At 35.2% G+C, this 26,624-nt stretch overlaps 1 protein-coding gene and 1 long non-coding RNA gene across 2 annotated transcripts in view; both read right to left on the bottom strand.

The window, feature by feature from the left end:
- Positions 1–6,740: 6,740 nt before the first annotated feature.
- LOC147394326 (LEAF RUST 10 DISEASE-RESISTANCE LOCUS RECEPTOR-LIKE PROTEIN KINASE-like 2.3) overlaps positions 6,741–26,624 on the bottom strand; it is a 44,969-nt gene continuing 25,085 nt past the window's right edge. The window contains exons 2-3 of the mRNA XM_086453877.1: positions 11,890–11,934; positions 6,741–8,091 (exon numbers count right to left, since the gene is read on the bottom strand). Coding sequence (XP_086310003.1) covers positions 7,004–8,091; positions 11,890–11,934 — 1,133 coding nt within the window. The 3' untranslated portion in view covers positions 6,741–7,003. The remainder of the gene's footprint in view (positions 8,092–11,889; positions 11,935–26,624) is intronic.
- On the bottom strand, positions 24,963–26,605 carry LOC147394328 (uncharacterized). The gene is made up of 3 exons (XR_015181832.1): positions 26,340–26,605; positions 25,718–25,791; positions 24,963–25,608 (listed from the first exon to the last, which is right to left on the bottom strand). It is a non-coding gene; the product is annotated as an uncharacterized LOC147394328 (long non-coding RNA).

Here is a 26,624-nt window from a genome sequence, read left to right as displayed (position 1 = left end):
ATGATGATCATCTAAAGCACGTAATCGGTCAAATACCGACGTGGTCGAGATGTAGCCACCAATTCGATCAAAGACCGATGTTCGTGGAACTGGTATTTCTTCTACTGACTCATCGATGACCTCTACTGTGGTATGTTATGAAGAAGCCATCTTCATCTTAGAAATTTTGATTGGAGCTTCTGGCGTATAACCTAGTCCTGCTCGTGTAAATGAAACTCTTTTTCCAGCTCGAACGAGTTTGACTTGTGTTGAAGTTAAACCATGAATTTGATCAGTTGGTAGTAGTTCACCCAATCGTACGGGTTCACCTTGTCCGTAACCAGCAATTTTGAATAACTTTGAAGTTTTAGGACCGAACCAACTTTTGGACTCTACTTTTGCCAAGTTATCTTCATGGTTCTTCACAATTGACGTAGTTGGGACAACGTTTTCCACGGGTGTCCTTACTATGTAAGATTTTTGGATAGGTGTAACCGGGAATGTCAACTCTTCTTTCAACGTTTCCAATTCGATTTTAGAGACATGAAGTTTAGTCTTTGAAGAAATCTCTTCGAAAGGTGATTGTCCCGGCTTCCATCTCGATTGTGGCACGTAGCGAAGCATTGGGGTTGGCAATATAACTGTGAATGACACGTCCACCATTGATTGACCCACTTTCATCTGTTGAGTTTCTGGTTTTTACTTCTCACTTCGTTCTTTTTGAAGCGGAGGACCGGGAGAAATCTTATCGACATCATTCATAGCATGCTTTCCTTTGTCAGGTTTTTGCTTACTCGAAGGAGGTATCGAAACTGGAAGTGCTTCTTGAATGACATCCCCTTCAAAATAGAATTTCGCATCTGCAAAATACGTTTCTGCCTTATCAAACGGTTGATCTTCGGTTATCACACGTTTCTGCACACCATCTTGGTAATATTTGAAGTATTGATGTAACGTGGATGGTACTACCCCAGTTTCATGCAGCCACGGTCGGCCGAGAAGCAAGTGATATGAAGTTTTACAATAAATCACATGAAAGAGTATTGTTGACTCCAAATCTGCGATAGAAAGCTTGACTCTTATCATGCCAATCGCTCTTTGACCTCCTAAGTTGAAGCCCTGAATCATCAACTTACTGCGAGCAAGTTGATCCAATGAGATGCCAACTTGTTTCATAGTACGAATTGGCATGATGTTAACCGCAGAACCACAATCCAGGAGGATTCTTTGAATTTTAGTCTCCCTCACATAACCTGTAACATAAAGAGGCCTATTGTGAGGTCGAGACCCCAATTGGAGATCCTCGTCAGTGAAGGTGATTGTGGCCATACACATACTGTCTTGTTGTGGATCTATGTCAGGTTGAATTTCCTGTTTTGAATCAGTTGAGCTTTACTTTGAAGTAAGCTGAACTTTTTGGAATTCACTGGACAAATCCATATCGACTTGTGAATCTTTTATTTCCGAGGTGCTATTGTCTTTCTCAAGTCGTTGATCTCCCTCACTGGAAGTAGTAGGATGTTCTTCTAACTTATCACCGACATCATCTTCTAGCATTTCTGCTTCCACTTGATGACATGAAACCGTGCAGACTTCCTTAAAGAGCTTCTTGGGTAAGAATTCTAGAAGTGTGATCGGTAGACGAGGAGGTTACTGAAGGATGTCTTCGGGGTCTGCGGACGGAACTCGGAAAGCCTTCTTCTTTGTTGTTCTCTTTTGTTTCTTTGACCCTGTACTTGGTTTTGACTTTCTTCTCTTTCTCTTTGGCTTCGAAATAGAAGGAGTCGACACATATGTAGGATGTCTTTTTCGACGAGTGACAACTGCCCACCCTTCATCATCAACTGAAGCAGACTCTGAGATGTCTGACTTTGATTTTGAAGCCGAATGAGATTGTGGTCCTTCTTGAAGTGAAGTGGAAAAGGTTATGATTTTTCTTTGATGTGGCCTTGCCCCCAGCGTGGGATAGGCCTTTTCAACATCAAAATGTATGGGCATGAGTTGTGATGGTTTAGGTAAAATTTTGGTGATCTGAGGAGATGGAATCTGCGTAACATACTGACTTGTCAAGAGTATTGGATTAAAAGATCCAAAAGTGACAGAGGTCATGTTGGAAGTAGCAACATTTTCGACACAGTCAAGTTCAATTTTCCCTTGACGTGCCAAATCCATAATCTTCTCTTTGAAAACGAAGCATTTTTCAATCGGATGACTGATCACCCTGTGATAGCGACAATACTTCGGATCATTGTCGCGACCTGCTTCCTCGGGTAGTTTGGGCACTGGAAGTTCAATGAGCTTTAATTTCAGCAACTCTTTGAACATGCCCAAGACATCAGCATCAGGAAAAGGGTACTCTTTTGCTTCAAGCTCTTTGAGAGTCTTCCAAGCTTTTCCTTTTTCTTGTGTTGAATCAGCTCGCGGCTGATCTTCTCTTCTCTTACCTGTGATCTTGACAGGTTTACTGGTGGTGGTAGACAAGACTTCTTTAGTTTTGAAGGACTTACCGTCATTCTTTTCCTGTCTTCGAGGCTCGCTTAGTCGTGGAGTTTGATGCACAACTATACTTTGCTCCATGTCGTGGGCTTGAGTAGCCAGCTCTTCGAAAGTATGTGGCTTGATTCCTTTCAAAATGTAAAGGAGTTACCAGTGCATCCCTTGAACACACATCTCGATAGCAGAAGATTGAAAGAGTCGATCCATGCAGTTAAGGGAAAGATTTCTCCATCGTTCTATGTATTCAATGACTGGTTCATCCTTCCTTTGTTTGATGGCAGTAAGCTCCACCATACTTACTGTTCTTCTAGTGCTGTAGAAGCGGCCAAGGAACACTCTTTCAAGTTGATCCCAACTATCTATTGAATTGGGTTCCAAGTCAGTGTACCAATCAAACGCATTACCGCGGAGGGAGAGAACGAATTGTTTCACCATGAAGTCACCGAATGTACCGGCGTTATTGCAAGTTTCGATGAAGTGGGCAATATGCTGTTTTGGATTGTCTTTTCCTTCGAACTGTTGGAATTTTGGTGGTTGATATACTGCCGGAAGACGCATTTGTTCGATGCGTTGAGTGTAGGGTTTGGAGTAAACCAATGAGGATTGTGGCATGCCCCCATACTGAGCACGAATGATGTCAGTAATCATTGCTTGTAGTTGTTGAACGGAAAGCGAAGCAACAGAGCCTTGTGGTGGATCTCGAGTAGCTTTTTCGTGAACCAGAATAGTCTGCTCGTTGTTCCTCTTCGTGTAGAGCCATGCATGCTTCAGGGGTGAATCCTGGAGGACGTGAGGGTCCAGCACTCGACTCATTCTCTTTGTCTTTCTGCTCCAAACGGCTGGCGAGAGTTGCAATTTGAATATCTTTTTCTTCCATTGCTTTTGTTAACTTGTTGATGGTGTCTGCCATTTGAGCAACTTGTTCCTCCATCGTTAGTGCACCAGCTGCCATTACTGCTCTGATGGATGTGTGAGTTTGTGACGGAGAAGTGATCGATAAAGATCTAGATGATCCCTCGCTTGACTTCGAATCAGATCCAGAATCTGACGAGTCGTCTTCTACTATGTCCGCCCATGATTCTTTCGTGGTAAGTGCCGTTTTTGTGGCACGTTTCTTGGAATGATGCTGGAGAGGCTCCATTAGCTTGATTCCACCAGTCTTTGTCTTTGTTCGTGTCACATGATGATCGCGACTAGTAACTTGATCAGATTCAAGATTGGAAGAAAGGGTTTTCTTACCTTTCTCAATAGTGGCAGATGCGATAGCGTTGACGTTGCGAGATGCCATTGATGCTTTAGGTGATGTTCTTTCAGTTGACTGAAAGATGAGATGTTGAGATAGTCCCACCGGGTGTGCCAGAAATTTGTCGACAATAAATTTCAAACGGATCTACCTCGAGATCCGTGAAAAATAATCGCAAATGATTTTATTGATTTTTTGATGAAAAGTAGATACAGATCTCAGTGTTTCCTCTGATTAATAGTCAAGTACAAAAATAATGATGATGACGTATGTAGCTTTTCTTCTCTCCGAGCTTCGTGCTTTATCGGCTGAGAAGGATGCTTTGACGTTAGCTTTACTTTGTGCTTGATCTTCTGTAGAGGCTTCTGTAGATTTTCTTCTCTCCGGGCTTCACGCTTTATCGGTTGAGAAGGTTTTCTTGGCTTCCGGAGAAGGGCTTTACGCTTGATCTTTTCTTTAGTCGGAGTCCGGATCTCTGAAGAGCCTTGCTTTGTCTCTGGAGGAGGGCTTGAGAGCTTCTTCTTCTCTAGAGGGAAAGCTTCTGTCTTCTGAGAGAAAGTGATCCAGATCCCCTTTCCATGAAAGAGGCTCTTGTATTTATAGACTTAAAAGTAATTTAGCTTTCCAATTATACCCCTAACTTAAAGAGGTTTAATTAATTTATTTAAAAGGCTAAATTTGTCCAAATCCCATTTAAGGATTCTATGGATTATTATTGGGTCAAACTCATTTATTTAGGTATAAGGCCCAATATTTAATATGTGGATCACTTGATTTAGTTAGATCATGGGTTTTATTTACGAAAACCCACACCTAAACATATGAAGCCCGTTCCGATTAATGGATTCTCAATTTAGACTTGTGGGTCTAACTGTGAAGTTAAGGACTTTATTTTGACTTATAAAATTTATGAAGGCCTCTTTAAAATTTTGATGCTTACAATGTCGACCTCCATTAGGTAGTTTTCAAATAAATCAAAGAGTATTTTGAACACGATTTTAAAACCTGTCCAACATCGAGATGACCTTTGGGGAAGTAATCCTAGTCTTGGAGAAGACCAAGCGAGATAATCAATGTGAATGGTCCTTCACATTGCCTTGTCTAAGATCCAAAATGACTAATTTAATCATTTTAAAATATAAAAAACTCTACTAGATCGGGTTATTATTATTATTTTTTATACAAAGTAATTAAGTAATTGTTATCTTATCTATAAGAAAATAAGAAATTTTTTTTTTTACCTCGTCATACGAACTAGGAAGGCGAGAGGATTTTAAAACCATTATTTGGATACTTAGATCACAATAGGACTAAAGCTGACTCAGTTGTTACCCCAACAGTCAAAAGTACCAGGTCAAGACATACAACAAGTGAAAGCGCGATAGATTTTTATACATTAAGATATTTTTTGTCTAACAATTTTTTCAAGCTCTCCAGTTATGTGTAATATTTATAAACACTAACTTGTTTAAGGTTTTCATGAGGTACTACTATTTTACAAATTTGGAAAGCTGAAATAGATGACATACCACCTAGACCTCGGTCTTTCTTGTGAGGAACTATTTTTATTTATTTTATTTTTTTTCAAGATGATCTTGTCTCAACCTCCTTCCAAATATTTTTATTTTTATCCTAAAATTCTTATTTTTCCTTAAAAAATCCACACAAATCATATAAATAAATTACATTGAAACGATCTATAATGTAGAAAACTAATTTTATTAGGAATCTTGGATGAACATTACATGAATCTTAATAGATTATTATAAAGTTTACATCAACCAAGATATAGAAGGTAAGCCTAATCTAGAAATTGTAATTAGCATTAATCACTCCTAGATTTATATACCTTGCTTACCAATCCTTCTTAATATAGAAAATATTGGGGTATTTTAGTAAATTCCCTTGCGAAATAGGCGAAAGTTACCCCGTGAAATGTAAGATGAGGTTTGCACCCTAGATTTCGTTGACCCATTATGTTCGTTAACAACGTTTATTTTGATGATGTCATAGATTTTTAATACTGACAACTATGTTGACGTATTTCAAATCAATTAATTATGAAAACTTGGATGGTACAATTGGGACAAGGTGTGGGAACTAACCAAAATGAACTCAAACATCTTGCAAAACATATAGAGGCGGTGGTCCAAGCGAGCCTTGATTGATATGTTCATTTAAGGACTTTGTGATAGAAATGACCGGCTAAGAAGATTTGATGTTTTGAATTATTTCATTATAAGAAGCCATAAGAGAAACTGTACCAACTTCGACTTCCAAACCAATAAAATTTTCCTTGCAACCTAAGGATTCAAAGCAAGTGGCTCGGAATTTGTTGTCAATGACAACATAGATGACAATAGAAATCTTGACGAAGAACAGGCTCCAATTAAAGTCTTTTTTTATTCATCAGGAGGGCATGACCCATATTAGAGGATTGGTAGAAGGAATTATCATCTAAACAAACTTTCCCATTTTCTTGCTCAAAATAGAATCATAACTAATTAGTAGTTGTTTAAGTTAGTAAGTTTAACAAGCTATTAAGTGCAAATTTAGAAGTTGTTTCCAAAACTTATTTCTTCTCTCTTTGTTTATATAGAGAGAGTAAATTCATGAATAAAATTTAGTTATATTTCAAAACATGAGGAAACCTTTTCCTTTCTATCAAAAACATGCAATTGGAGACTTCTCCCTTTCTTTAAATGATAGAAATAGGTGCGCGGGGATGGCCCTAGCTCCTCCTTTGCATAGAAAAAAGATCGTAGAATTAAGCTTGAGAGATACAACATTGACGATAAATGACCATCCTCTAGATTGTTTGATATTTGGCTATTTACCATCCCTTTGATCACACACTTAAATCCGGTTTCTAACTCTATAACTAATTGTTTTTCAAGATAATAATGTAACCCAACAAACCCAGTTTTAATAAAATAAATATAATGCAAGTATACTTCAAAGAAATTAGAAAACTAATCAAAATTTTACATAATTAAAAAATCAATCAATATCACAATCACACTTGCCTCCATACAATAAATATTTATATAAATTATAGAAAGTGAAATTATATCCTTAATTCTTTATATTATCATCCATCTGCTGCAATTAATCTTAGACATACAAAACAAATTACTATAACATGTATTCATAATCTGAACAAAAACATAAATTACTTATTTTCCCATCAAATGAAATGGATTTTAATTCCTCCCGATTGAAAGAAATATTCAGATGCAGCATAGAATAACTGTCTTACATAATTGATGTGGTTGAAGATGCTGCTCATGATCTCGAAGGAGAAGTGAAAAATGGCATGGGTGGAATTGTCAATTCATGGAGACTTCCTTCCAACATCTCCAACACTCTATTCATTGCAGGCCGATTTGATGGATCCATCTGTATGCACCACAAACCTATTAAAATCATTTTTCGTGCAATTTCTCTATCCTCTGTAGTTATAACTCCACGTAGTCCTAGATCCCTGCATGTATTGAGACGCTTGTGAATCCAAAGTGGAAAATATATTTCACTAATATTTTCTACTCCTACGTCAATGTTCTTTCTTCCTCCAACCATTTCGAGCAACATCATTCCATAGCTATATACATCTGACTTGTGTGAGACTCCTCCGAAGTTTCTATTAAACAATTCCGGTGCAATATACCCTGGAGTCCCTCTAGCACCCATCATGGATATGATACTCTCTTTTGTAAGTGACAATTTCGCGAGCCCAAAATCAGAAATTTTCGGACAAAGGTCTTGGTCTAGAAGAATGTTATGAGGCTTTATATCAAAGTGTACTATTCGTGTGTTACAACCACGGTGCAAGTACTCTAGTCCCCGAGCAATGCCAATAGCAATTTTGTATAGCGTCTCCCATTGAAAGTGAGGATATTTCTGTAATGGTTTTTCATCATATATGAACTTTTCAAGAGATCCATTGGGCATGAACTCATAGATAAGAGCTCTTTTGGAGTCCTCAACACAAAAACCTAGCATAGTGACGACATTAACATGGGAAGTCCTGCTAATACTTGCGACCTCATTAATAAATTCTTCTCCGTTACCTTTTGATTCTCTCAATACCTTCACAGCCACCATACGCCCGTCAAATAGCTTTCCTCTAAACACGTCACCATAAGCTCCTTGGCCTAATTTTTCCTTGAAGGAGCTTGTCATTTTCTTGATATCTGAATATTTGTATCTTTTTGGACTCACAGATCCATGATTCGTTAGAAACAACTCAAAACTTTGAGAATTCTTTGTTTTCTTCATCCAAAAGAACAATTTATCTAAAGACAATTTTCTTCTCAAGCAACATAATATAACTACCATTGTAGCTATAACAATGATTCCAGCTATTGAAACACCTGTGAGCAAAGAACAGAGGACAAAAGGCAAGTAATTTACTCTTGGAACCATGATATATTAATGTTCTAGGTTGAAAGAATAAGAAAGATAATACAGAGTTTAAATAGACTAACATGTTGAAAAATAGAAACCATCATGTAAAATTGTGAAGAATGTATAGTAAGAAGAGTGTAGGAAAAGTTCAATTTTACATGAAAAGTAATGTTAAAAGTTTACTACAGTGAGGCACTGATAAAATCAAGAGAATATTTTCTAGTGATCATGTAAAATTGTAGTGTTTGGTTTGTAAAAAATAAAATGCATGAAATATTGGAATTAACTATATATATATATATATATATATATATATATATATATATATATATATATATATAGAGGGTCAGGTTCAAACGACAACCATTTCAACACACATATAGACAACGTGTTTTGTCTTATATGGGCAAAAATGTTTGGAATGGGCTGATTTTTTGTGAGGATGATCTCTGTGGTGAGGAGATCATCCTTGCCAAAAATCAGCTCATTATGAAACTTCTAGACCGTCCAATTTTTGTTGAAAAATTATAGACCGTCCAATTTTTGTAAATCAATTTTGATGGGGTTACAAGTTTTGGAATATGGGATGATTTTTTGCCAGGATGATCCCCTCATTACAGAGATCATCCTCACAAAAAATCAGCCCATTCCAAACATTTTTGCCCATATAAGACAAACACGTTGTCTATATGTGTGTCGCAGGAACCCGACCCATATATATATAGTGAAGGGGTTAACGGTTAGAAAGGTGAAGTTGGGTAGAATGGGATTTGAACCTAGGACATGGCAATAACACTCCACACGTCTTACCAACTTAGCTATGTCGGCACTTGATTTATGTTTTAATTGATAAATTTGCAAAATTTACCATCATTTCAAAAATTCAATGTAACTATTGACTAAGCATGTCAGGTTGGACCGATTTAGTTTATTTCAACCATTACTAATTGTTTTACAAAATGAATCTTTAGGTATTTTCAATAAAAAAAATTTTGACTCAGAAGGGTCTTAATAGGTGGTGGACTTTCAAATTCGTTATCCTATTTATGAGAGATTTAGAACACCATTTATGCTATTTTCAGGGAAAAATCCTTGGAAATATGCTGGAACTTTGACACCGATATTCTTTAATGATATTTGCAAATTACGGCTGAGACCCTAAAAAATTTGTTAAGAATAATGTTTGAAATATTTGTCCTGGCAAATCCATTTTCCTCATATATAAATTTTGTTCATTGTGATTTATATCAAGATAATCAATCTTCATGCATAATCACATTAGGTGGGCATTCCTGTAATTTTCATGAGATGAAAGTAGGTTCTCAAGAAACATATTGTAGGATGGGTACAAAGGGTTTTGGACAACAAAGTGAAAAAACTTGTTTGTGCAGTTTCTTATTAACCTGAAATAATCATAGCTGAGAGAGACTAGGCTTCTAATTAAATAGATGACACATATATAGTCTCTATAAGATAAGATGACATTATCTCAATCATTTATTAGTCCGAATTCAAAGAGTATACAGTGAAAGATGTATTCCCACATATATCAGCTATCCCTATAGGAATTTATTCTTACTATGTACTAGTTATTTTGGTTTACAAACCAGTGATGCTAGACTTGTGTAGGCACATCATGGGTATTTTGTGTAATTAACATTAAACTTGAGTTGTAGCAAATAATAGTAGAGGATCCACCACCTGATTAAAGAAATTATATCTTCTAATTTATAATTTCTCTATTTCTATTGGACACATAAATCCAGGCCGTGATGATATTTGATAAGTTTTATCAAACTCTTCAAGATATATATGATTGGATGGTATATTTCCATAACGATGGCTGAGAAAAATCTTTTCTGCATCCAACAAAATTGACCAAAATTGTAGAAACGTATTTTACAGAAGTCATAGGGAATAGAAAATAATATAACATCTTTTTTGCGGGCTTCTTAGAGATATTATACATTGGATGGACAAAATTGTTATGGATATAAGGATTGAGGCTCTCTGAAATATTGTAATCTCTTGGGAGTTCAGTTGAATAATTTACTAGGCATAAAAATTATTTGATAAATTGTTCTTGATTTATCTGAATTACAAAAGTAAAGATGTACCAAAAATGTTGTAGCCTCTTCTCTTTATATTAAGCTAAACCCTATGCAGGATAAAATCTTAAAATAAACTAATAAACTTTTGACATGAACACATAATCATCATCATCTACACCTTCCCCGATTGTGGGGATGAATCCATTTTTTCCATTTAACTCCATAATGAACCAGATGGGAAGCTCCAGCAAATCTTTTCTTCCCAACTCTATCCATGTCATTTCCTGTCTTCCTCTTGTCCATTGAATGCCCTTACTTTGCATCAAATTATTCCATCTCATTGCTGTTTTTATTAGCTTTCTTTGCATATGCCCAAACTATCTATAATAACTTACCTTTACTTTTAGAGAGCTGCTATTGGCACCCCAACTTTTACTTATTACACCACAATTAAATAATAGTGAATGGTTAATTGAAGCTCTCTCATTTTCTATTTCTTTGCTAAATTTCTATTTTTTGGGGTTTACGATTTTATATGAGCCTAATCATAATTGTAAACAAACACTGAAATTTTCTAAGTGAGTGTTCTTATGTTTTGTAATGTTGAAATTATAATTTGAGTCAAACTTCTGTAGTGTTTGAATAGTGTGTTTTACTCTTTAATTGAGGTGTGATAAATAATTGAAGAAAATGGGGTGTAATATGTAAAAGTTGGGGTGTCAATAGCAGCTCTGTAATTTTAGCACCTATTGGAGCTATTCCTAAACTTCCATGGATGCTCTCATTTCTAAGTTTATTTTGCCAGTTGTAACACATCAATCTCAACATCCTAACTCTGCCTCGCACATTCAATGAACATTAATTTGATTAGTGCAAGTCAATCACACAAAAATATGTTCTTAAGGGGGTATTGATTTGGTGAAGGTATTAACAACCATCAGCAATGCCATTATAGTGTTAGATTGTCTACATAAATAACACCCATGATATAAAGACCATTATTGTTAGCCCTTATGACTTCTAAAAATACAGTAATTCTATAAAAATTAAAATTTCCTCTAGAAAATAAAGAATATAAATGATTGAAAAGATGGTGACAAGTTAGAAAAAGAACATACCATTATAAAAAGACTAGGTCTGTTTCAAAACAAAATATAAACCCTTTTGTTTTATATTTTCTCTTCATTTCTTTAAATAAAACTTATTTATGTGACTTCTTACATGAAAGTATTCATGAAAATCTTGGTTTTTATATATCTAATAACACAAACTAAAGGTGTTTTTTTAGGTTAAAGAATCCGTAAACAAAGATGTTCTTAAGAGATTGATTAGACAAAACATTTTAATAAAATATATTATAACAGTTAAGATGGCATTATAAAGTCATTGGGTTATATCTTATTAGACTATATATCTTGCCTCTAATATAATTGAAATTGATAACACTTACACATGTTACAACAGGACTTATTCCATTATTGGAGGATTGTTGCTAACAATTTCCATTTGTTTATTTTTCAATCTAAATTCTGCATTACATCAGATTAATAATGAACTACGAATTCATGAAAGAATTTGTTCTAATCAGTTTTTCATGAATATATATATATATTTTTTTGATAAATGAGTTTTTCATGAATTTAAATAGAATGATGGCTTTTTACACAAATGTCAGAGTTCAACAATAGAAATTTTAGATGATGGATATCATACCTATTCCAATCTTCAGTTTTACATTGCTCCCTGCAACACCTGAAACTGATCACAAACAAGACCAAACTGATAGGTCACTACTTCAATCCTTATTATTATTTCATTTACAGCACTTGATACTCTCTTTTCCACCATACTTTTCAGATAAACCACATGGCTCAAATCAGGGTTTGCTAAATTTCAACAAGGGTTAAAATGGTGAGAAGCAGCATATAACATTATCTATACTCTAAAGAATAGAACTCATGTCATTTCGTTTTTGTTTTCCAAGTCGCCATATTGGATAAGTTTCATTGAGGTCATAGAGACACCAACCTCCTTTAGAGGAGTTTTTTTTTTTCTTCTGGGTAGGTCTTCCCAGCCTTCTTCAATACTCTTTTCCATCATTAATGATAATTTATCATAAAAAACATGTGTAACCCATGTAATCATGAAATGTGTGAAAGAATGTTAGATGAGAAGTAGAAGAACCCCCAAGCTTGCATTTGGGAAAGGAAAGAGTTTGTGCAATTTTAAATGAAAGAGGATAGACATGTTATGATTTGAAAATGACATGTCATTAATTTGACTTCCTAGTATTCTAATTCTTGGATGCCATTTTTAATGACAATTTGGACAAAAAACTATAAAACAAGAAAGGAAAAGTAATAAAAAACAGAGAAGGAACATCAACAACAATAATAATTAATAATAAATATAAACAAATGCTAATGAAATGAGAAATGAAAAGAGAAGTCATAGAGTGAGTTATTACCATGGCAATGCTTTCGATGCGGACGATCGGTGCAGAAACACATGAAATTGTTTTTGCTGTAATCAAACCCACAACGCCCACCACTTCCTTGGCAAACACTACAATTTATTGCCTTCCATACCAAATGAAATCCATTGCCCAACAATATGTTAATATCGTCCCTATATAACAATTTATCATCATCCTTATCAACCGCCGCAACCACATTATTTTCACAATTTCCCGAATGGTTCATCAAATAATTGAAGTTGTGATCCTGGCTGAACAAGGCTAGAGAACGTCGAGTCGAATTATAAGTAGAACAACCAGTGGGATTGAATTGGTACTCCTTACTAGGAAACGGAGCGGTGCAATTGAAAAAGAGAAAGAGTTCAGCATGGCTAGGCCCAAAACTGAATAGAGTGGGAGGAAGGCTAAGATTTTGAATGGAAGAAGGGCAGGTATTAGCCAAAATCTTAGCATTAGTGACCCAAATTGATTGATTTTCATAGAAGATATCGCGTACAACATAATCATCACCCGACATATTGAGAATTGGCTTGTCATTCTTGCATGTAAGCTCAAAACCTTGTAAACCACAAGAGCGATTTTGCTTACCTTGGACCCAAAAAGGGTAGCTTATGTTTATGTTATTGCCACAGTTCCAAGGCTTACATGCTTCGAATTGTTGGTCAACAGATAGAGCGATTTCTACTATTAAGAAGAAGGTGATGATATTTAAATTTACCCAAAAAGGGAAGAACACTTTGAATGTGAATAAGTTATTTTGATTCATTTGGGATGGAATCAGATTGAACAAGAAAGAAGAAGAAGAAGATGATGATGATGGCAGATAGAAAGGAAAAAAAAAAACAAAAAGATATAGAAAATGAGTGGAGGGTGATGAAAATGGGTTCTATTAACTTTGACCTTTACTACGAGTGTTTGAAAGTTTGAACTTTGAAGTCAGGGCCTCACTCATGACTAATGCCTTTTGAATTTATAGTCACCACCAAAATGTATTATTGGCCATAGAAAAATCGACATCTTGACCAACTAATCCAAATCATTTAATATAGGTTTTTTTTTTTTTTTTTTTTTGAAAAATTACCCTAATGAAGAGATTTCTTTTTAATTGCCCCCAAATTTCGATGATACCTTGATGATCTAATTATTAATTTTTTATTATTTACATTAGAGATTTCTTTTTAACTGCCCCCAAATTTCGATGATACCTTGATGATCTAATTAGTAATTTTTTATTATTTATTTTTTATTAATGCCCCTAGGTCAACAATTCAAATTACTGAGATCAACCTTTAATCCAAATCCTCATGATGGACTTTTACAACCTGGGTCTTTCTTGTATACCACCACCCCTGTATACAGGTTTTCAATGTCTTCAACAAACCATGGGACGTGTCTACATCTCATAGCAAGTAATTTTTTTGTACTCCCCTTTATCATTATGGGTTCCTCTACTTCTAATTTAGTTTCTTTGTCTGACTTGACTTCTTATTTACACCATCCACCAAAGAGTGCGTCTAGGGGACATTCCATGACGATATTTTTCAAATTGGAACCCAAAATCGAATCAAACTCTCTTCGATGAATCGACCTCTTCTATTGAGTCTGCAGAAAATCCATTACCACAACTCCTTATCATCCCAGTGGTATCATGTCCATTGATTTGCTGATGAAGACACCACAACAACTGAGGTTTAGCCACCAAACATCCATCTTATGGTGACTTGATCTAAGGCCCATTACCACGCCTACGCCTATTATGATGAGCCCACTTGACTCCCTTGCCTCCGTGCATGCCTTTAAATTTACTACGATTCCTTAAAAGAATTTTTTGAATGCAATTTGGGAATCACGAGGGTTTAAAAAAGCAGTTAAATCACCACACCGATGGCCTGCCACGGATGATGAAATGGAGTGCTCCTATGTAGTCTATTCAGCACTCTAATGCAGTCCTAAATGCTCGGTCCAACACTATGTGAAAAAGCCCGTATTTGACGGTCTTAGCCCGTCAAATTTTGATAAATTTGACAGACCCTCCTGTAAAATATTTTCTTGTAGAATTTTTTTTTTTTGACAGCCCTGGACTATTAAATTATTGGAGAACGACCTTAAAAAAAACAAAAAAAATTTCATAGAGTATGACCGTCGAATTTGGAGATTTAACAAACAATAGCACGGTCCTCTAATTCACCAATCACAATAAATGAAATAATAATAATAAAAATTAGAAAAATAAAAAAAAAAAAACAAAAGAAAAATCATAAAACAAGTTCCAAATTAAGTTAAACAACTCACAATTCATATTATATATTGAAATTCCATTATTAAACAAGTTCTAATAGAAGCAATTGAGCATCAATAAGCTTCTTATTACAATTCGAAGCAGTGTGGGTCCCATGCCCTTCATTATCCTTTACTGATCAATAATCGACTGCCTCATTTAATCGTCCCGCAACTGCCTCGTACCCTTTGAAGAAGGCTCTGGCACGAATAAGCTTCTTATTACAATTCGAAGATGAGAACTTCATGCCTTGCTCACAAGTTCCCTTCCAACAAATAGGCACGGGTGACATGCCAGTGTCACTGAAGAGAAAATGCTCAGCCCAAATTCCAGTGTTAACAACACCAATTATCACATCAGAGGTCAAATTTGGAGCCAAGTCCTTTGCCATTTTGTAGGCTAAGAAACTGAGGAGTATGTGTAGTGTGTAGTTTTAACATGTTGTCCAGGGTCGCATAGAGAAACCCATCAATGTTTTTTAATGATTCAACTTCTTTGGTTGAGAGCTTTGCAGCAAAGCCAGAGATGGTGCTCTTGTAGACATATAGGAGTTGAGAGAATTGTGTTTCTTGTTCTTTATCTTCTGTTGTTCAGAATTCGACAATAGAGTCCATCACTGCTTCGTACCATCTCTTAGTATTAGCGAGGGATCGATCCAAGGCCATGACCTTGGTGTTGTCCATGTGAACGACGTATGTCTGTCTTTCTACTAAAGCATATGGGCTTACGGCCATTAGTGCGAACAACCATATTAACGTCCAAGACATCATCTTAGCTGCTAAGAAGAAGAAAAAAAAGGGATAATTAGTGCTCAAAGATTTCCAATGATTAGTTATAATTACTTACCGTGGGTCAAATCTCTAATAAGTATCCTATATGTGAGTGTGTTGAGAGAGAGAAAATAGAGAGAGAGAGAGAGAGGCGGAATGCACCATCACCCACAACATGCGATTGGGTCCCTTGTGCATCTTTGGTATGCATGATCGCACTGTTTTGTCTGGTCAATAATAACTACTTTTTTCTTAACTTATAAACCACTCAATAAATCAAAATAAACCACATAAAAAGAAATAAAATTTGGATTGATGGGTGTATACAATTGGAAAGATTAAGAATGTCAATGGATCACTTTCTATTCCAATATCAACATATCTAACACGATAATTTGTCAATTAAAACTGCTCTCATTTCTTTAAGTTCTGGCTCTAATATTGTAATAAAGTAAAGTCTCCAATGAAACAATAATTTATATATATATATATATATATATACAAAAATAATAGGAAAGAAAGAATCCTAAGAAATTAAACATGCAAAATACTAGGTATGGAGGAAGTCTCATGCTCAAAATCATAACTTATAAATATATATATATATATATATATATATATATATATATATATATATATATATATATATATATATATATATATATATACTTGAAATCATGTCCAATATACACAAGTGATTTTGACACTCTTATCTAGAAATGGAGAAAGTGGACAGCAAGTATATCAATCTATATCATTCTTTTTTTTGCTAAGTAATATCGATCTATATGATATGAATGTAATTTGCATAATAACTTTAGATTGAAGTCATACAGGTTGTGGAGTGAGGGGTTCTTCCTAATCTTTTGGGTTCATTAGACTCCATTTTTATTTTCTCTGACTCTAGAGTCTAGTCTCTTTCTAACACACTTTTTTTCCCACTTGAAGGCCATTGTAATAATGAGTTTCCTCTCTGTCACTCTGATCTTTTTCTCTCTTTTAGTATCCCCATCTCATTCTACTATAGGATTTTGCTTTACCACTTACTGGTTGCCACTGCTGCTATGGTTATAATCCCAATAAAGCTAATAAACATTCCTGATTCCTCCTCTCAAGGGATGTGGGCATCCAATGATTGATTGCCATCTATACATTCATTCTATTTTCATGAAATAGAATGGATGAGACAGTTGCCATGTATAATATGCCATGGCACTAACCCATTGAATCCTAACTCCTTCATCTAACATTGTAGAAAAATTGAAATATCAAAGTTCACACAATCCCATAAAACACAAGGATTTACGACATTGTGCCTATATCAACGGAACAGAACAAGAATCCGAATTAGTGATGGCAGAATCAAACCACTAATACCATCAAACCCTATTATTAGAAGAAAAGGTATCATAACAAGACCATCAAGAAAGAGAAAGACCATTGTTAGCCTAACAAGCTCAAACAGATGGCTAGGACAAGTGAAATAACTCATCCTAGCATATTGTGCCATTCAAGTGAAAATTTTAATCCTAAACCACACTCTCATGCCAACTACTCATCCATAATGCATAAATTAATTAATTTTACTCAATAGATAACCTGACGACAATTAAAAATTCTTTACCTTTAGCTAACCTTAGCAAAACGCTTGGAGAAAGAAAATCCCTTTTTCCGGGTCTTATTAGAAGGCACCAAATATGCGTTGAAGGCTCCACGTAAAGATTAGAATCGTGATCTTAGCCTGCCCAGAGTTCTTATCTATGAGAAGGAACGAAAAAGTTAATACACAATCATTTAAGTTGAAGTTGGCACAAATGTAAAGGAAAATGAGATGACCATCATACTGCTTTCATTAAGCTATGATAAAACATATATCCTCTTTTTGTTTTTACTTTTATTCCACCAGTAACTTGTGTATAGTTACTCAAACTATATCAGCTGATTTTGAATATGGCCCTGTTTAAGCGCATTAATATATTCATAAACTTTCAAACTAGAAAGCAAATGAGTAAGGAAAATCTAAAGTTTTTCTGTCAAGTTTTTTCACCAGTTTAATGTTGATGAGATCTTCAATGTCACCTATGTGCTCTTTCCGCTGTGACACCAACAATGAAATTTAAAAATCTTTAGTATCAAGTTTCGTTCCACAAGAAGAAAAAGTTTCAATGAAGTTTCTATTTCTAGAATGCAGAATATCATCTCTTACTGATTACAACTCACTAAGGATGTCATTAATGACAACAAAATATGCCTCTAACAACATTTTGAGTTGTTTGATGTTGAAGAACTCACTTAGGCTTCCATGTTAGCTTGATGATAAAATAGTACTGCTCAAAGCCCTTTCCGATTATTGAACGCATAGTGAGAGCGGTGCAGAATTATTGATTGCTAATTGAATAGGCCTCCATTCTTTCCTTTTGTTCCGTCACGGACCTTAAAAGGCATTCCTATAACTAGAATGTATGAGGCAAAAACAAGAGGTAGCTGTGAAGATGACAAGTGGTTGCCCAGTATTCCTTCTTAACTTGTTGAGTTAATACAAGGAGATGACCTTTAAATCTACGGACACATTCCAAGTTGAGGGTGCTAATATTTTATTTTTATTTTTTGATGATGGGTGTTTGAGGGTGCTAATTGATGATGCTAGTTCATCCAAGACTGGATATATGTCCATATTGGATCTAAAACATTCATTTAGAGCTAGTCTAACAAATAGAAATCTCATCTCCAGCTTGTATACAAACACGTTGAAGAACATATTTTAGATCTCTTTGAGGAACCCAAGCAGTCCAAAACAGATCATCTTTCATATATTAGTCCATCTTCATTCATAAATCTCTAAACACGTCTTAAGCATCCCAACTTTGTGAGAAACAGCTAGACGACACACTCCCAAGCATTCTTCATCGACTAGTTTAGCTAATTTTTCCGAACTAACCCAATGAGTTTTCATCCCATAAACACTGTCACCCCCAAAATATTTTGCAAGGTACTGTTTATAATATATTTATGGAAGGGAAAAATAAAGAGCAAATAAATTAGAAGAGAATCAATCTGATCAAATAGTGGGATAAATTGACGCGCTAAAATGTACATGGTTGAAATGGCAAGTGCATAGAACCATAGATCTTTTTCTTCAAGATATACAAGGAAAAAGATCTAGCGTTTTGTGCACTTGCCACGTCAATTGGCAATTTATATAAAAAAAACTAATTATTAATAAAAAATAGCCATTGATATTTAGTAGTTCGAATAACTGTTGAAATTTAGAGTCCTTGGAATAATCCTTGAAATTTAGAGCCGTTGGAATGTGTACATTAACGTGTAAAGAAGAATAAGAAGATTTAAATCTCACCATGGAGAGCCGAGGATTCCATCAGGCAGCAGAGCCGGTTGGCATTGGTGGTGCATCTTGTGGTTGTGATTGATCACTGGTTGAAGTTTGATTACTCGTCAACCCGACTGCGAAGGTTCCCAATGATAGATGAATATTCCAATGTTTTTTGTTTGTTAATAGATATGTTTCAGAAATTTAGATGTGGTATCTCAAGCAAACAAAACTTTAGAAACTACACTACGCTAGGAAAATATGATCCAAAACGGAGAAATTATCATTCTTTAGGCAAAAAAAAGTTTTACGACAAAAACACTAAAAAATGGTTAAATTTGTAAAATACCCTTAACATCAAAACATCCATAGAGCCTACATTAAGCTTAGAAAAACTCTTTAGAACACATAAAACAACAAATTAAAATCAAATAAATTATTTTACAAATTCTCATAAAATTTGACAAAATTATGAAAATACCATTCATAGGGTTGACAATCATTTCACATCAAAAATCCATAAATAACACAAATCGATACTCTCATTGAATTTCTTACGAAAAATTAATTTCAAAACATTCTAAAATGTCAAAAAATGACCTCGAAACACAAAAGTCTTCTTCGGGGGCAAAACGGTAATTTTTCAATCTTAAAAATTTTAAATTTTAAAATTAATAATTAAAATATTAATAAACGTAAAGTAAAATTTTAATAAATTAAGTTTAAAATTTTAAACAAATAAAATCAATTAATTAAGCCCACAGACCAAATTTTAAGTGGTATCCCACTTGTTCAAATGGAGCCCACTTGACATTTATTAAAAGACCCCTTCATCTACAGTCTAAAGAATTAAAGTATAATTAGGGAGTTTCTCCAAAAATTTTAAAAATATATTATTTCATTGTACGTAAGAATTAAAACCCTAATTCCAAACCCTAATGAAACCCTAATTCACTTATCTAAAAGAGACTTAGTCAAACTTATAAACTTAACAAAAAACTCTATAAATAGGAGCCTCCACAATCCAATCTCGCAAGTAAAATAAAATCCTAGGAAAGAGAGGTCAAAAACGACCCCTAGCCTTCCTAAAATCCTAAATTCGGAATTCCAACTCTTTACCTAACATCCAAACTCTAGTTTTTGTTCAAAAAACACCTAGAAACCCTCCAAAAATATTAACAAAAAAAAAAAAAAAAAAAAACTCAGATCTAAGAAGAGGATACCTCATCTTGGGATCAGAAGCAGATCTAGTAATGAATAAAAAAATAAGAAAACTTACACGAGGACGCTCACCATCAGCTTTAAGGGAACTAATTATCGCAATCACTCAGGTAAGTTAGATTTTTTTTACGTCGTTTTTAGCAATGTAATAATTTTTGAAAAAAGTAGAGACCAGCATTTACCGGGCGGGATTGGTGCCTAACACCTTCTGATCCCGTAACGTGATTCCCGGACCCTTTTTTTTCATAGATTAATATATTTTCCCGATTTTGAGTCATCTTTCGGTTCCTAAACCGTAAACCTATGTGGCGACTTCTAAATCTCAAACCCAAAAAAAATGGATCCGCAACCCACAGATCGAGGGCACTTTCAGCTAGATTTTTCGATCCACAAACATTAACTTTTTTTAGTGGATCAAAATAAAAAGAAAATCAGAATTCACTGATAAAGTTTATGAATGTGGATCCAATTAATCTACACCTCTCTCTCATATTTCTAATATTTTATTTTAGTAATTTATTTTAGATAAATTTCTCTCAAAAATTATTTTTAATTGTTTCTGTAAACTTGAATTGGATCTGAAGTAAAAAAATTATTTAGATTAATGTTGTTTCTATGGTTCGACCCTTGCTTGTCAATATTTTCTTTTGTTCTTTATTTTATCATCATATACAACTCGAACAGTTTCAATTCGAAGAAAAAAATGTGAATCACGATTGTCCCTATGGAACGAATCTTACTCACCAAAGTGTTATCTCATTATTTGCTCAATCTTACATTTTTGCAATCTACAAAACATCGATCACACATATTCCTGACTTGAAGACAGTGGCCACAGAAGAAAAACTACTATTCAAGATGATAATGTCAGAGTTCTCTTTTGTTGTTTCGGAGTATTGAGTCCCTAGTGAGATTCCTATGTTCTTAAGCTATAAAAGCAGTTACTAACGCTTCATATATCACCTCACACCCCTTTTCCACTTCTTATTTTATTTTTTTGTTTTAACATAGCCATGTGGCTGGAGAAATAACATCCCTCCTGTAGACACCTCAATTTGAACGGGCTACTACTTGAAAGGACCCAAAAATACAGATTTTTTAATAAAAATTTCCAACGGGCCTCAAAAGCCCAAATCAATCGAAATATGACATTTTGATCGAATCAAGGCCCTTAAGACCCCCTAAGGGTCTAGGGGGTCCACCAAAAGGACTTAGCCTACCTTACGTTTTCCCAATATTCACCGCTCCGCTTCCAAAATAAAAAATGCCAAATTTTCGATAAAGTTCACCAACGGGCTAAAAAGCCCGATTTGCCAACACGTGGCATTTTGATTAATTCAATAATTTCAAAAATCTCAAAAAAATTAATAAATTAAAAAATGTGAGACTTGGGATGCCTACCCCTCCTCTACTATCACTGCTCTGCCTCCGAATCCGCAAATACCCTAGGCTCACCTAAAGCCCGCAAACCTTCAACACTCACAAATTACATTTCTCACCTTATCCCCTAACCTAAATCCAATCCCACGCCACCAAAAACCTAAAACATACCCACCCTCAAAAATCCAATCTAAAACAAACCCTACCCAATCTAATAACCCAAAACCATTCCATAACCGAAGCCCAATACACTAAAAAGCCCACAGCCTTTATCCATATCCAATTCACATCCAACCCATAATCCTAACCCACAAACCACTACCCACATCAACCAATCACCATATTGATAATCAAATATGACACATGTCATCACCCCAACTCACATCCCTCATCCCCAACCTATCCCATCACCTTTTCTCTTAACATCATCTACCCACACCCCTACCTAACCTATACCTCCCCTAATCTACCCACATCAACCCATCACTTTTTCTCTAAAAAAATCTAATCTACTCATACCCCTAACCTATACTTCCCCTAATCTACCCTCATTATTCCCTACAAAACCCACATCTACAACCTAAACCTACACCTATCATCTCAAATCAAACACTCAACCTCTCCTATCAACCCATCTCAACCCTTCATTTTTCACCCATTTTAACACATGGCATCATCTCCCACACCCTCCCAAAATATCATTAACCACCCTCTTACACAACCCTTCTTTTAATTAAAATCTTATCCCCTCAATTCACTTCACCAATTAATTACTCTCTTACACAATCCCATCCTCTCAACCACTCTTATTTATTTTATTCCATCTAATACTCAACCAAAATGGGTTGAAAGATCCAACCGATTTGGATTGTAAAACAACCCATTTACCCTTCTTATACAAATGCCCTTCAATCATCTCTAATTTACCCCCACATTTCTTTTAAACCCCACACTGTTCTACCACTTCTCTTCATTTCACCCCATTATATCTCTAAACTAACCCCTCAACATCTATAAATACCTTCCTCCTCTTCCCAAAAAAAGATCCCCCAACTTTCACTACAAAAAAATTCTCCCCCAACTCTCACTACTAACAACTATCACCCATTCTCATTAAGAAAAATCTTACCAATTCTCTCACACTAATCCTCCCCAAGTCTCACAAAAAAAAATCACATACTACACATCTCTCTCATCAGCTCTTCTCTACTCCTTTAACCATACAAGAGTTGTATTTTCTTAAATCACTAAAGACTCAAGAAGACTCAAAGAAGAAGAAGAAAAGAAGATCGAAGATACAAGGTGGGTGCAACAAAATAACCCCCTTCTCTTCTACACCCTCTCCTCATCTCTCTTCTATTATCCCCTCCTCTCTTCTCAAGGCAAAGGTTTATAAGGATCATCCCCTTTAATGGGATGATCCTATAATCAAGCCAAAAATAAATCCCTACTTAGGGTACACATTATCAACACGTACACTTCGTTTTTATTCTTTTATTTTCGATTAAAATGACCGAGTTGAGTTGAGGTTACCACTATTTAGTGGGGAGAAAAGCGTGCCTAACACCTTCCCTTTTCTCCAACCGACCCGCTTACCCTGAATCTTAATGTTCGATTAGTTCCTATCCATCGAGAGTCACTAAACGTCAAAAATGTCACTTTTTCAAAAAATGCACATCGGGTGACCATTCACACCCACTTATAATATGAATTGTGGCGACTCCTAACCTTAGTAGATGTGGTCATCGTAATGACGAAATCACGTATCTACACCTCCATTTCACTATTTGTTTTCTATTTTTTTCATTTCATTAAAACCCAGCACACATACCTGCTGTCCCACTTGCCATTTGTCTTTCCCTCTTACTTATGCCACCTCTTACATATCCTTGCACCTTTAGCTTACAAGCACAGTTGCTGCTTTCATTCTTTTAACATGTTTTTTTAGATGTGCTTGCCATCTGCTGTCAATGTAGCAAGCCAAAGTAGCCATTGCCACTTCTCACTACCCACAGTAGTACACACATATGCTCAGGCCACACTACCATCACTTTCTTTCACATGCAATAGTAGCCAGTTGTTGCCATTTCATGTCCACAATAGCAGCCGCCATTGTTTTTTTTTTTTCCAATCATGCCATATGGCTGTTCACAGCAACCCCATCTCATACCCTTACTTTGTTGCCAGCACACACATGGAGAACATGGAGGCATCTAAGCAATAGCAGCTTGAATGCCTTCTTAGGCCTTTCATCTTCAATTTATGCTTGCTGGTTTTTCTTCTAAAAGAAATTGCATGCAGTCACTAAGAAACCTATCGATAATCATCTTCTAAAAGTTGCACAATAATCAATGGAAGTGTTTTGCTAAGAAAGAAGTCATAACTTACTTCTAAAAACAAACTGGGGCACTCTACTATGTGTCGAGCAAGGTTCATTACAGCTGGAGATGCAGGTGCCTCCCCTACTATAATATTGTTGAAATAAAAAACAGCCAAACTATCGATGGAAGATGCATACTATCATTAAAAATATAATAGGATTAATACAAGTATGCAGAATAATTTAGTCCCTATAGTTGACACTAAGATAAAGTGTCAACTTAAAGATACACTGAGATAAAGTATCAACTATTTTTTTTTCATCTAAAACTGTGACAACTTGTGTGTACACTAGTTTTCCAAACTCACAAATAAATATTCTAAGTTACCTCCATAACTTATATATTAGAACACGAGATATATGTTCTTGATTATGGCAGCCATAGCCATGAAGGCTTGTTCCACGTTAGTAGCATTTTTTGCACTTGTTTCCATGAATGGGAACCCAATTTTATCAGCAAATGCCTTAAGACAAAGAATTAAAAAGAAAACCATATTCAATTTCCTCAAGCATACAAGGAGCTCTCATTATTTGTACAGATTGACAACAGAAATACAGACAAGATCCACCATTTAGTAGGTTCTAAGGCCAACTTGTGTTGCTGCAGTGAACCCCATGAATCTTTTTGCTAAGCAAAATTAACTTTGTTCCCCATAATTGAACATACAAACAAAAAAATCATAGATATTCAGTAACCTGAGTCATATTAGGTGCAAAAACCATCGCAATATTCCATGCATTCATCTTATTGTGGTGTTCGTGCTGAACGACATCTACCATCAGATTTATTGCCCAGTCAAGCAAACTGGGTTTCCATTGAAAGGAGTAAGCTCACAACTTGAGTGCACTCTTCTTTTGTGTTGCAGTGCATTTCTTGCTTCGGCGCAAGTGAATCGAGTACCCCAATAGGAAGTTCTCGAAATCAGGCCTATTGAACATAAAAGAAACCCAGTAATCAATTTAGACAAAAATTTCAGCATAGAATAAAAACAGATTATTAAAGTGTAAGCAAGAGGATCTATTTACAGATTCATAAAGACTATATGTTGACGCTAAAGTCTAAAATTCTAAGTTGACAACATAAGGATCTGACAAATTTATGAGAAGAAACATAGTCATGACTAAAAATGTCTTATTCAAGATGGTTATTTGTTAAATGTATGCTGTCCAACCAGTTTGACAAACAAAACAACGAGGAGAACTATGGTTAGTAAAGGTTACAAATTCCCAAATGAATACCTTTATCAAACCTGCCAGACAATGCACATCAATTCCAAATGGTACAATTCCCCTGTTAAGCTAGTCCCGTACGTACTCCTCTTGGCCATTCTCGGCGTTAATTCGAAATACACCTTGCCTTCAAACACAAATAGGTAAGAACAATATCATAAAAAAACACACAAAATGATATTCACAACAATTTTTTTAGTGGATTAATACAACAATAAAAGAAGAAAGAAACATATTTGAAGGCCTTGTTTAGAATACAAGCGCTTTTGCATCATAAGGAGAATTGTTAGCACACTGTTTCCCCTGCTAAGCGGGTCCCATACATACTCCTCTTGGCCATTCTCTACATTAATTCGAAATATACCTTGCCTTCAAACACAAATAGGTAAGAACAACATCATAAAAAACACACTAAATGGTATTCACAACAATTTTTTTTAGTAGATTCGTACAACAATAAAAGAAAAAAGAAACATACTTGAAGGCCTTGTTCAGAATACAAGCTCTTTTGCATCATAAGGAGAATTGTTGGCACACTGTTTCCCCTGTACACTGCACATGAGAAGAAAAGAATATGCATCAAGTAGGAAAACTGAGACAAGTGAAGCTGGAATAAGGATTATAACATAATTCATAATACCAAATATATATATATAAACCTATGGAACCAAATTATAGTTCTCATAACAAAGTTCAGGAAGAATCACCAAATCAAAAAGTTGACAAAGTTTCCTTTCTAGATTCATAATCATTAATCATGGCGAATGAATAAATCCACGCATCAGGCAAAACAAATCATCATTCGTTTCTACTCTCTTGTTCCATGTAATCGGACAAGCCAAATTAACTGTTATTCATTTCCCAATAGCTAACTAGACAAATCATACAGGTTCACAAACATCCTCCCCTCTTTGACCAAGTAGAGTTTCCAACCATGTCCATGGCCACTTATCACGGATCTATCCCCTTGTCTCATTGGTCTTAATCTCACTTTTAAGAAAGAAAAGGTCGTTGTATTGTCTTAAAAATATGACCTAATCAACTAGCAAAAAGATGATGCTCATCGGAAAGAAGATTAAGTTAAAAAGGGACATTCATACTTCATCTGTTATAGCTAGGCAATCCATAGCCTCTCACATCCCTTGTCAACTTTCTCAACAGTTACATTCACACAAATAACCATAATTATACATGGAATGCAAAACCTTTGATTTCATAATATCCTTCAAGCCTTCACAAATAACATACCATTTGGAAGAGAACATGTAGCCAAAGGATGAACATTATGTGCTGCATCACCAATAAGAACCAAGCTTATCAAAAATTTCAACAGTGAAAAATTAGATCCCAGAGTATGACTGGACTCTCTAAGGGCATCAATAAGA

Source organism: Akebia trifoliata, chromosome 9 (genome assembly GCF_017979445.1).
Source record: "Akebia trifoliata isolate Shusen 1 chromosome 9, ASM1797944v1, whole genome shotgun sequence".
Taxonomy (NCBI): domain Eukaryota; kingdom Viridiplantae; phylum Streptophyta; class Magnoliopsida; order Ranunculales; family Lardizabalaceae; genus Akebia; species Akebia trifoliata.
Note: the sequence above shows the minus strand (reverse complement) of the source record. Positions and strands in the feature narration are given on the sequence as shown.